The sequence below is a fragment of the Saccostrea echinata genome, unplaced genomic scaffold (genome assembly GCF_033153115.1).
Source record: "Saccostrea echinata isolate AGI-Se365-2 ecotype Australia unplaced genomic scaffold, CSIRO_AGI_Sech_v1 ptg000054l, whole genome shotgun sequence".
Lineage (NCBI taxonomy): Eukaryota > Metazoa > Mollusca > Bivalvia > Ostreida > Ostreidae > Saccostrea > Saccostrea echinata.
In genome coordinates this window covers 67,985,663-67,999,835 of record NW_026889803.1, presented here as the reverse complement: position 1 = coordinate 67,999,835, position 14,173 = coordinate 67,985,663, and the positions used below count along the sequence as shown (strand labels likewise).

General features: G+C 33.3%; 1 protein-coding gene across 1 annotated transcript in view; it reads right to left on the bottom strand.

Annotated features, from left to right (window-relative positions):
• The window catches only part of LOC133171739 (agrin-like), a 67,209-nt gene extending 53,120 nt beyond the window's left edge, over positions 1-14,089 (bottom strand). The window contains exon 1 of the mRNA XM_061306532.1: positions 13,890-14,089. Within this exon, the coding sequence (XP_061162516.1) occupies positions 13,890-14,010 (121 nt within the window). The 5' untranslated portion in view covers positions 14,011-14,089. The remainder of the gene's footprint in view (positions 1-13,889) is intronic.
• Between the last annotated feature and the right edge of the window lie 84 nt (positions 14,090-14,173).

Sequence of the window (14,173 nt, the reverse complement as noted above, 5' to 3'; positions counted from 1 at the left end):
CTTAAACTCGTCATTTTTAAGAAAATGACGAAAAACAGTCATAAAAATTTAGAGTGTTTCTAGACTAACGAGTTACCTCTCTTTGAAAAATGTTAGATCCACCAACCGAATAAAGGACAAAAAACATCGTAAACAAACTTCATTTCTCTAATACAGTTGACTACAATACTGGTTATGTCGACAGTACAAATTTCCCAAGCAAAAATAAGAGTGGCAGAGTTATTTGTCAATTTATTTGCATTAAATAGGAAAGAAGACGAAAATGACGATATACCGTCTTTTTTCAAAATGGAGGGTCTGGGCGCACTGAAATATCTCGCTTGTTTTACTGGGCGCACTACTTTTTTATGGCTTTAACTTTTTGTCAAAGACTTTTCTCCACAAGTACGTATTCTTCCAGACGGTGTACTATAATGTTTTTATAGGTTTAAAAGCCATGTAAAAATGGCGAATTAGTTCTACCAAAATTCGACATTTTACCGCTAAATAATAACTTTCACCTTCCATGTTGATGTTCTAACGCACGTGGTCGGCAGTAATTAGTGACCCGGATGAAATGAAACTTGCGTAAACACTCTTCTTTCAGCGGTGAATTCAAATTTCGCTTTTATGTAACCAGGATAGAAGAATTAAGTTGAAAAAGAAAATATGATGATAGTAAGTCATATTGACAAAAATGACGAAAATACGTAGTTAGTAAATATGACGATTATCCATCATTTTTCAGAAATGACGGATTTTAGTCTCACCCCTGACTGAAAAGTGATTTTTCTGTTTCTAAGAAATTCATAAATCATTCGTCATCTACCACAGCAAGTATTTAGGAAAATTACATTTAAACCAAACACACACTTTTTTTAAATTGTCGATTTAGAGATCAAGGGACAGGCAAAGATAAAAAACTTCGATGATGTGGTTTTTCATTGTAAGGTAAAATTTTTTTCGTAAATCTGTGGTAAGCCATCCAAAATGACTCAACATTTCTTTGCCAATGGATGTAAAATATGTTGAATGTCGGTTCCAATTTTTTAATATGATACATTACAGATTCCATCTACCTTCGACGATGAATACTGTACCGATAGAGCAGACTGATATGAACTTCACAAAGTAGAAAACAATGTGTGTTGTGCTGCATGGCATCAGTGCATCAATGCATTGGGCCATTTTTCGGCAGTATGCACATATAGCACATGATATGGCCCCTTCCCAGGTCCTGGTCATAAAAATTTTTATGATCACGATCAAAATGTTTAGAAAACCCTGTTTGTATGAAAAGTTGTGCAACACTTCTCTTAGCAATTGAGCAAATGGCAAAAGATGCAATGTGGAAAAGCCACAAATATCTAGAAATAACCGTAGTGGGAATTGAATCATGCCAATCTCAAAAAATGCAAAAAAATGTTTTATAACTGAGGTTTTTCCTAATGCTTCTGTAGTAGGCCCTATATTATGTTCTCCCTCCTTTCTTTCATCAGAGGTAAGGCATAATAAAAAAAATATGTTTGTTTACAGTTACCCGACTGACCCTATATCTAATAGGCAACCCAAATTTTTTTTCGTCGTAAAAATCCAGAAGTCACTCATTCGTCGGTTTAACTTTTACATGCATCTTAATCAGTCAAGCGTTTGAAATTGAAAGTACTAGAAATAGTTAGTGCAACATGGAATTAAAGAAGAAATACAAGACAGTTTTTTTCATTGTGTGGTAGCTGTAAGGCAGTTGGCAAGAAAGATATTGCCATATGGCAAGCCCAAACAAAAGTAAAGCACCACACAATGGTAAAACTGTCTTGTTTTTCAACCAATTCATTTGAATTTGTGTATAAAAAAATTCAATAAAATAAAAAAAATCCTACCTATCGGCCCTATTTTATTTCGGCATGTAACAGTAAACGAACATATTTTTTTGTTTGGCCTAAACATGTATGGAAACTATAAACATAAAACTAACACCCCAAGTATGCCATCTGCATTCAGAATCGGTGCATGTGCTTTTTTGAGGTTGACAAGCTGGTAATTATGCTTCACAGCTGCTTCAGGCTGAAGCATCCGTCATTTGTAAGGTAGGTCGCGGGTTTGCTTTTGTCATCAATTTCGGTACACAATTTAGACAATTCGAGTGGTTGTTTTGTGCACATTTGATTATGACGTGAGTTACATCACAAAGGCGATGTTGCATTGCTTCCTGCTTATTTCTCTGAAAATTACTTTAATTAGCAATAGAATCTAGTCCATACGAGGCGTATGTACAGTGTGCGAAAGTATTAACGCCTGTCCGATGGTCCGAATCTATCTCAAATTGAATTGGTCTACCCAGATCCGAATTGAAACAGACCGAATTCTCTATCCCAATTTTGGCCATGGGTAAAATGAGATTGAACAAGAATGACCATTTCGTATTTTTAACACATAATTATAAACAAAATAATTGTGAAAAAATAATTTAATACTTTTATATTTTACATGGTAAAAGAACTGTTGTTAAATCTCTTTACTTATTAATTTATAACATTGTGCATCTTTCGATGAATTAGTGGTGTACAATTTTTACCCAATGCTTGCTGTTTATGTATATCAGGCATGCTACAAATCCTGACTGCAGGAAGCACTGCATTAAAACACGAATTGAATCAACAAAAAGACAACCAAAAAAATTGAAAATAAAATAATGAATCCGAGAAAAGGGAAAGCTATAAAGATGAAATTAGAGTTTGTGTCTTTCACAAATATTAGCTGGTCTGCAGAGTGAAGTTCATATACGACGAGTCTGAATAATTGCACAGTTTTTTGGGGTGTGAAATGCATGAACACTGCATGATTATATTTAATTTTCACTAAATAATCATGAAAATATATAGCAGATACTTCAATAAGAATATAAATGAATAAATTTTAAAAAATTTAACAATAACAAGAGCACATTTTTTCCTAATTTACTTTCTTTGGACATTCCTATTTGTCTACGGTCTATCCCAATTTCAAATGAGATAGTCAAATGGGCTATTTCATTCTCCAGATTAGTTTCGCACACTGTATGTATGAACCTAGAGGATTATAAGTTAATTCTGCTCTGATTATATGTGTAATGTATAAGAACAAACTTATAAAACATAATAAATGTGATGCAAAATGCATGGAATTCATTTTATATTGAAAATAATACTAAACTACTAAAGGTCAATCAAATTGATTCAGTGTTAAAAATATGGCATGCAAAATGAAAGTAACGGTTTCAGTAAATTGCTACATTGAAAAATTGAAAGGCTGTATGTATGCACATAAATTTGCAATGAAGGGAAGGTGTGTAATGCACCATGTTTGCTCATCACAGCCAAAAAAAACAACACATTTGTTATTTTAAGGATAACATCAACCCTAAACACTAAAAATGGATGAAATTTAATTAAATGCATTTTCCTCTTTTTTAAAAAAATATTTTGTATTTGAATCTAATAAAGTTGTTCTCTATTTATAAGCAGGCTAGCAAGGAATTGATTTATCAGTGAAATGCATGTTAAACATGTTATAATAAGGAGAAGGACCTTGAGCTGAAAAAATACTTGTCATTCAATTTTTTTCATATTTTGTATATTTCTAATTAAGTATGTCCCACATATCTTAAAGCAGTTATATCATTAGGTTTCTTACCTTATTTTGGAGATATTGATTGACAATTACTATGCCCTACTGTATCTAAGTGGAGTTTTAATTCTCCATGTTTCCGGGCTAATTACTCTGTCCTTAATGGGATTTTTTAAGCATATGTAAAAAATATCAAAGTGGACATGTATCTTTTAAATTATTTCAGAGTATAACTAGGATTTAAAATTCAAAAAAGCAAGTTTTGTCTATCACACTGCATCTGGATAGGGAAAATTACGCACTTTTTAAGACAACTTAAGCAATAAAAAATGTAATTTACAAAAAATTCTATCATTCAATATTTTTTAATTTACGTTGAAATGCAAATCCTTCAAATTATTGAATAACTGTAAAAATTTCAAATGATGAAGCTGACCTCATTATTTCACAGGACATCGTTAAAGAGGACATAAGCATGACAAAAATGTGTCATGTTACATTTCTCGACTACGAGAAAAACCAACTATGACGTCACAGGTAAGCTAAATAAGCGAAATAAGATATACCTACATATGACCTACAGATAATTTTTGTGTTCCCCATTTCTCAAAATATTTCATCATATACTGATTATGAACTGTTTTTACATAATACAGTGGCTTCCATTTTATCGGATAGCGGTTTAACGAATATTTCGGCTTTTTCAATATAATATCAGAGCACAAAACCATTTCTTATATATTTATTAATAATTTCACCTGATATTCTGATGAAAAAATACTGGAATTTTGTTTTATCCCATACAAAAATTTGGACTATCATAGTGTTTTTTGATAATCAGCACTTTGTTCACACCTCCACAGAGCTCGACATTAACGCTTGTCCGGTACCAGCGAAAAAAAATTACGGACAAGTGAATATTGCTGGGCACAAGTGCATTTTAATATAAAGAAGTCTTCAAATAATAAAAAGAACGACTATTGAAAGTTCATCGGTAAAGACGTAAGCAGTACATAAAAAAACGAACTTCGATCCCGATATGGATCGCTATGTAATTGAGTTCACACTCGATCGGGATCGAAGTTCACTAATTGCATACTACTGCAAAGGAGGGCATGAAGTTACGTCGAGTTACGAAGTTTAGGTTCTTTTTGATAATTGTGAACATTTATGTTGTTGTCAGGATAGAAAGTCTAGATAAAAGTTTGTTTTTATGTGTTTGTTGTATTTATCAATAACATCACGAAGGAATCACATGTAATGGACTTTATATTAGTTTTCAAGTTGACAGTATTGTATCTTTATTGAACAAATTTCGGACCAGTGAAGTTGAAGTTCGGACAAGTAAATGTCTTGGTCACTTGCCCGATTGGACAAGTAAGGGGAAAAAATTAATGTCGAGCCCTGCTCCACCTTCGTATGTGAAGCCTTTGTTTACACAGTTTGACACCAATTACCTTGACTGGCTTGAGTACGACAATGAGGGGATTAGTTACGCCTGGACGCACACAGGCACCTTACCTGTGTCAATAGTGGGCATAGTAAATAGATATGTTTTGATTACAGTTGTGGTGATCAGCTTGGGTTCAATGATGCACTTGTTAATTATGACAGTTATCTGCAATTTTTTCGGCGAAATTTTAATTATTGAACTGATTAGCTTGTGTATGACAATTTGCTTGGATAATGAAATAACCCTATTCAATCGTTTAACTTGGTAAATTGGCTTAATATTTATTCACTTTTCAGTGCAAAATTTATGGTAAAAGTCACAAATGGCTCGTTCTATAAAAATACGTCTCAAAATTCATACCAACTTTCTCGACATGGCTCTCAAAATCTCTCTTCAGCAGACAAGAACGAGACTGGTAAACTCACACACAGTATAAAATATGTAACCGTATTAAAGAAACAAATCTAAAGGAAACAATTACATATACAGTACCCACTGTCCAATCCGACAACTGTGCAATCCGGCACACTGGACTTTCCGACCTCATATTTTATTCCCCAAAAAATCTTTATAATTTACATAGAATAAAACATTGTATATTCCGACCACTGTACATTCCGAATTCCGGCGCTTTTTTGTCAACAGAACTAGATAATTACTTTATGATTTCACCTGAGTAATCCGACATAATTACACTGGTGTACCGTAATTAGCCGCTGGCCAGGTAACATGAACGTCCCGTTTGGTGATAAGATTGGTCTTCTTAGAGAGTAGTTAATTACACGTGCGAGTTTGAAAGTGTTTATCTAAGCATTAAATGAACAGTTTTTGAAATTCAAAATTAGGCAATCATTTCTCTTTGTAGTTATCAATTTTATTCTCGCATTGACAAAATAGCATCCACGCCACAGAAAAAAAATAGTACATGATATTTAGATCGCCTTTACCTTACAGAATAAATAAGATTTTTAATTTCATTAAAATAAAATATGCAGTCAGAGTCCTTCGTAAAGCCATGTAATGAAAATAAAAAACGAGTACGGCGAACTACTGTGTAAAATGTACACAATACACAATTTGTAGGCAGCATCTTGTCTAATGGAAAACGTTTCATTTCCGAGTTAATATACACTGAATAAAGCGAGGCTGTGCACATAAAAGATTAGCTGGAAGCAAAAACTACCGCGTTAACTTGTCCATTAAATTTTAAAATATTACCAATACGTCTGTTTGATTAAAATTCAATCGCAATCACCATGTTTTAGAGTTTTGTCCCGTTCGTATAAAAAGTCGCGTGACGTTATTAATACAGTGTAGCACAGTCAATTTTGAGAAATAAACAATGACGAAAATCTGTTGAAAAAAAAATAATACCACTGTGTAGAGAAGGTAGACGAAATATTTACTTTTATCTACTGCACTGTCAATTAAAGTAAAAATTAAATTGCAACATCGCGAAGCCATCGGCAGTTCCATCTGTTTTGTCCATGAAAAAAAAAATCATCGTATATTACTACAGAGTTACTAATTCTGTGTCACAAACGCTGTTTCTCAAAGAAATGCTAATCGGGTATATTTTATACAACAAAGAAACACACAGTTATGCAAACACTATGCCAATTAAATATACGTGTACTTTAAACCTATTGAGAAATGATTTTTTTTGTATGAAGTCATCTGACACTAATGATAATGCTTAGAAATATTCAACACTGGATAATCCGACACACTGCCTAATCCGACATTGATTTTATTTCCCGCAGCATGTCGGATAAGACAGGTTTCACTGTATTTAATATTTTTGTTTATTTTCAATTTACAATCTATCCAGGGAAAAATAGTTTACGGTTATTAGTCAAGCATTTAGTCTACTTCCTTTTCCAAAATGGCGACCATCGAAGAAGGAATGTAAACATGTGCTGAAGAAAGATGGCAATAACTATCAAAGAATATACTCTATACGTCAATTTATTTGATAAAAAATTTCATATTAAATTCATAAGTAAGTGAAATAAATTATTTTTAGTAAAGTCATTAAGTAAACATGTCAAAAGAAAACAAAAGTGCAAGCTTGAAATTTGCTAGCTACGATGTATTATCAATACATGTAGCTCTATACATCTATCTTTGGACTCGGTATGGAGCAATCGGCTATTCTAATTTTCGGCTATTCGGATAAAACTATGCTGACAACTTGACTATTCGATAAAACGGGAACCACTGTAATACCACCCCTGTGTTCACCGAGTATGATCTTGCTGTACTAACAGATCATGTATGACGTCACTGACTTGTTGGACACGCAGTTTAGGGAAACAGAGGAGTGGATCAATCTTTTTCATAATTTGTTAATGTTTACAAGAACGTAAAAACTTTTTAATTTTTTTATATAAGATGGTAATTAAAGTTAAAAAATTGTCAAAAAATTATACAAGAATTAATGCTTTACACATATTGCACTTATATAAACGGAGACTTTGATGTAGTTAAACAGTCATGTGACCATGTGTACTTCATCCCCTTAAAATGAATTCATACAAACACCCAGCATATCGGACCTTTATGGCACTCTAAACAGATATTAATATACTGTACATGTATTACGAAATACAAGTATCAAGACTTCAAGTACAATTTTTTCTATAACAAAATTAAGCTATCTGTGTTTAAGCTGAATGCAAGAATTTTATATTTTTTAATGATGAAAAATTAATAAAGAAAAAAAAACAAGAAAGAACAAATGTTTGAGAGTTCTGACTATATACTGAATTGCGATTGACTTAAAAAGAACATTACCGATAACCCCCACCCCCCTTCAATGGTGGACTTTTTTTTTTCCTTTACCGTGTTATACTTGAATTCTTAATAATGAACTTGAACATCCTAACATTACTTGTATTATATTATCTATCGCAGTGTTACTGCTAGTGGTGTTCCAATCATCGATTATAATCGAAAATCAGTCGATTGTTGGCATAATCCAAGCGCTCGATTACAAAATTTCTATTCCGATTAATCGGGTTATTTATTTTATTTTACAAGCGTAATAGTTTTCAAGCCAAATATTCCAGCCGCGACTTTTCTATTAACTTATTTGTGTATCGTAATGGCGTAGACGAACAGACATTGTATTCATACCTGGGTAACAACGCTAATTCCCGGGTATGGACATACTTTGGATTCTACAAAATGAATGAAGAACCAGCTGGACTAGATCGAACGTTCTATCGTTAAAATATTGTCCTAAGGACTAGGGCTTGTCCCGAAACACAGTTAGATTATTCTAACTACAGCTGGACCACCACAGAAAGTAGTTATTCATCCATTCTTACCATTTGATAAACTAAATTGACAGACTTTGTAAATGTCCGATTATAATTGATAATTAGTTAGTTACAGTAGCCCGATCATCGATTATGAAATTCTTACCGATTCCCATCACTAGTTACTGCATATTAATTCTAATGCACGAAGAATGTTTATATCAATATACCGTTTCATTCTGACTTTGTGGGCAGAATATGAATTTCATAATACTAGAGAAGATAAGCTACTTATCTTCACGTAGGCAAATTTAATAAAAATTTCAGACAATATGCCGCAAATTCTAAGGAACATTATATCAAATTTTTCTGAACATGTTTTCCCGTAAAAAATTTTATGCAGTAAACCCGCGACCAACCTTAAACTGTGCTTACGATCAAACAAGTTCGAAAGTTCCTCGTTCTCTCGTCTAATTATCATAAATATGTGTTATATTCAATTGCTCTACTAATAATAACAAGATACTTACTGTCTTACAGCTCTTTACCCCTGCTAAACGCCGCCATTGTCCTCCCACAATGCATTGCGTGTATCGCTACACCGTATTGTGGGATATTCCAATTGACATTTATAGATACACAAAATGTTGAAAGCGAGGGACTTAGACCGACTGTTCTAAAAATAGATTTTGCGTTGTGGGACATTTTTCTATATATCCTTATGGGTCAAAAAAATTATTTTTTTTGTTTTTTATGGTAGGAATAGCATTTCCAACATTTCTGTGAAGTTTAGACTACATGGTTTATGGGTCAAAATATAGATGACCCATAAACCACCTAAGGATCCCACAACGTGAGTCTGAGATACGCCAAATATCCCATAACACGCCTCTTGTATAACTATATATATATATATATATATATATATATATATATATATATATATATATACATATATATATATATATATATATATATATATATATATATCACACCTACAGATTGCTTTTATGTCATTGAGCTGCATTAGATTCTGATATTTGCAATTTTACTCCACAGTATCAGTTAAAATTGAGCTAAATTTACAATGCAGTGATAACTTACAAGGACACCCCTTGTGGTAAGGGTCTTCTGCTATAGTAACCTGATCAGGACAACATCCATATTTAGTGTCCGAGCACCCAGCAACTAGATCCGATTTTTCTGTAAGAATTGGTATCAAGGCAACAAATTAACACCAACCGGCACTTTACTACATTTACTACAACTCACACGCTATTCATCATTGGAAATGGAGAAATCTTCAAATGCTATGGAAGAACATTTCCATTAAAAGTTCATTTTTTCTCATAATACTTTCAGATGAATCAGTTTAAATGTAACTTTTTGAACTGTGCCTCAATGTTAATGAGATCATGATATACCTCATTTAAAATAAATTTTAAGTGTAGTATATTGTTGCCCATAATATACAGATTTGTCGTTATCTAAATCCAAGGTTATATCCAAAAGGTTAAGGTCACTAGGAATTGAAATGTTCAGTGTTTGGGTTTTTACTTTGTTACATATGATCCCAATGGATTTAAACTTGTGTGTGGTTTTGTCCACTGCACTGATTTTTTTAATTCTACCCTAAGGTCAAATCTCATTGGTCAAGGTCACTAGGAAAATGTGTATGTGGGAACTTTTCATGCACCTATTTCAAACATTTCTATGCTATTCCTCTGGCCTCAACCAAAAGGTGTCACCTTGATTGAAGGTTATATCTCAAAAGTCAACGTAAGTACATAAATTACAGCTTTTTCAATTATATATAATGTCATAAATCTTGAAATAAGGCAAAATGTGTCAATTAAATGTCTAGAATACTTCATGGTAGTTTTGAGCATAACTGTACTTGTCAATTTTCATTCAGGGACATCTTGTCACAAGTATGGATGAGAAAGTAGGTCACATCAGTATTTGTTTGTACTCACATTTTTCTTTTGAAATCATTATTCACATCAATCTATCCTTACACACATAAATGAATTGTTCAGTTACCTTCTCGGCAACATTTCCCGTATTTAAGATGACAGTAACTGTTGGCGGGACACAGTTCTGAGGAGCAGTTATAATCCCAACCTGTTACTGGGTTTACCAGGGCAGCACTACCGTCACAAGCCTCCTCCAATAAATCTACAATTACAAACTCAGCTACAGTGATCCTTCAATAAGAAGTACAGTTGTACATTTAAAAATAAATTTTATTAACAATCAACAATGTTTAATTTATAATCACTTATACAATGCACCATGTCTACAAAAATATAGTCTTCCAGCTAGCTCAAAACAAGTCACTTTTCTACGTGGCTTACAAGTATTTTAAAATTAAAAAAATATATAATTACCACATTTATCTCAATTCAGAAAATTAAATTTAATTTAGGGTATCTTCATTCTTATTCAAAGCTTGAATGCAACTGATATGTTCCATTAATGCTGTGGAATGTTATCAATTTCCATGTCTTAATTTATCATGTTACTCCATTTCCTTCTAACACTATAGAACAGTGGCAGATCCAGAAGTTCTTGTTGGAGGGTTTTGAGGCCCGTAGGGCTGAAGGGGGAGGGCTTGGGAGGAGGTGTCCCCCTCCCATAGGTGGGGGTTCGGGGGGCCTCCCCCGAGAAGTTTTCTTAAAAAATGGCTCCAAATGGTGCATTTTCCAGCATTTTAGATTGAATGAATTAGTTTTTTGCCACTTGTTTTTCAAGACCGACCTACCCAAATTTTCAAGAATTTGAACAAAAAATAAAAATTTTGAGATTTATTTTTAACTTCCATGTAAACATGAAAAATGAGACTTTTCTAAAAAAAAAAAAAATTCAATCAATCAATGTAAAATCTGATCAAATTAGAAATATCGCCATTTGATATATAATATTGAATTCTTTATTTTAAAACGCACGTTCAATGTGTCGCATGTGAAGCTCTGACTACCAAAATACAACTGATGTGCATTTTCCCAACACTTAGAAAATTTGGATTCTGTGTAGAAACCCTAATTACTCTTTTCAACTACTTGACAATACTGTTCATATAATTTGCAATATAAAAAAATAATGGTATTTCGTATTGAAGAATATATATAAATTATTTTGGGAAAATGTTGGAATTATTGCTTATTCATGGGGGGGGGGGGGGGTTTAATTATAATTTCTAACATAAATGCACTCTTTAATTCTATTTTTATTTTTACCCACTTACTAGCCCAATGTTTGAAAAAAAAGTTTTGAAAGTTTTGAAGGGTCTACTTTCCCAGTATAGTTATGTCATGAAAATATTGTATCAGGGATGTTTATACTATAGTATATAGTATACATCCCTGATTGTATTAATTAATTTTTTTCCAAATAATAATAATCACAGTTTATTCAAGTAGTTCAATAAAGTAACATTCAATTATCGAAGAATGAAAATTCATGTTAGAATATTACTTAACCAATACCAAAACATAACGTAATAACTATGTGCAGTTTTGGTTGTTAGTGTATGACCTTGTGTCATCACTAGCAGCACGGACTATCATGATCTCTGTACTGTTGATTACTTGTGTATATACTGTGTGCGCTCAAGCGGAATGGGATTTCTCGTGGTGGCTGTATATTTCATCTCTTTGTGTAAAACAGTGGGCTTGGATAGAGCCTCACTTATGAAAGATATTGTTAAAATGGCACTTCTAAAAAAAATTTTTTTGATTGGGTGGGTGGGGGGGGGGGTTTCCCGAACCCCCCCAAACCCCCCTGAATCCGCCACTGTAGAACATATGAATATTTATAGTGGCTGATTTTGCATTGTCAAGCTTACAACAAACTAAATTTTTTACCTTATAAGAAAATAATTCACAGCTGTAGATAGATATAACAAATTATGGCTATAACAAGGTATGCCATCCTTGACAATTCATTTGTGTTTTACTGCTATTATTGCTTTTCCAAATTACCATAATTACAGGGCTGCTTTAAACACAAAATAATCATGATAATGTGATCACAAATCTGCTTTTTCTTCTGTTGTTACTGTTGTTGCTAGGCAGCTTTTTTTCACTGGTTGACAATTATTATTACAGTACGTAATACAATATAATTGCTTTTTCTTTTAAACATGAATTCTTACAACACTAAATTAATCCTAGTTTCAATTAATTACAATGCTCGTTCCATTTCTTGATGATGCTTTTAACATCAGTTACCATTATAGTGCTCCTTTGTGCACGGTTACATTATTATAATGCTTTTACTATTAATTACCCTTATCAAGATGCCCAATTTATGTCAATGGTCAACCATTATCACTACTTCGCTTTAATACCTGTATTATGGCCCCCTACCATTGATTTTTCTTCTTATTTGACATACCATTGCCACAGTTTTCTGGATTCACAGCAACAATAGATTTGCCTGCTTTACAAGCTGCTTCTTGCATTTCACACTGGTTTCCATGGGTTTGACCATCAGATCCACAAACAGGGTCTCTACAGGGTCAAATATCAAAAAATATTATTGAACATAATTTAATAGAACTTGGAATATTATGACCAACATACCATGAATACATTGTAAAAAAGATGGTTACCTCACAGCAATACAGCCAAAGTCACACGTACATCTATGTGTACCATCTGGGTACGGCAGACATATCCCACCATAGGCACACAAACTGTCATCACACATCAATAACCTCGAAAACTCCTCCTCCCCAGAACCTTCCATGCCATCTGACCAATCACAGAGTGTCTTACAATAGCATGACAATATTCAAACCTGACCAATTACACAGTGTCTTACTAAACAGCATTCTTTCAAATTTAACTTTAGCAACACAAGTTTAAAGGAGATATATTTACAACATTCAAAATCCATGCATTTTCTAATACATTTATCAATGCTACATCTGACACTGAGGAATAGCCAATCGGAGACCAGTTTACCTGTTAATCTCTGGAAAATACTCAATGCAATGACCATTTTGACTGACACAAATATTCAAAGAAGCTTAATTTAGAAGGACCCTGCCTTATTTTTGAGAGAGACAGATTCCCTCGCAAGAAGCATGAGAGTTAACAGGTATACTTCTGTGAAACTAAAATATTGAAATGTGCATCTATTTGAAACATCATTCCTGACTATTAACAAAACCTTCAATTTCACCCAAAATTTAAAAAAAAAAAAAGAATTTGAAAGTGCTTCATAAAATAACATTTCACATAGCAACTCTTCTAGAAACTGAAAAACTTTAGAAAAACCAAGTTTCCCACATGGAGTGTTTGAAAAATTTTTCCAAAAATGATTTAACTGCATAATGACATGAGCTTGATTGACATGTAATGGTGTTATAAATAGTAACAAGTTACTGAAAACTCTTTAAGTTGACATAAAAGTAGACAATCATAATTTTACACCAAATTATGCTATGTGTATCTAGCTGCTTGCAAATACGTGGGTTCTAACATATGGCAAGCAGCACAAAAAGTTTGATACAACTGATGTGAGAAACCTGGTTTAGGATCAGACAACATGTATACCCCCAGATGCCCCCGATCCAGAACCTTCTGTCAGGCACTCCCCAATCGTGTAGGTCAGCGAGATCTGCTGCTGACACATGTGTTTCTTCAGCTCACATTCGTTATAGAACTCCTGACCATCAGATGTACACACTTTCTTCTCCATGCTGGGACAAATTTGGCCACACTGACAGACACCATTTATACACTGACCATAGTACAGACAGTGATAGTCCGATTTACAGCCTGTCAAAAGAAACATAAGACATCACACACTGACAGACACCATTTATACATTGACCATAGTACAGACAGTGATAGTCCGATTT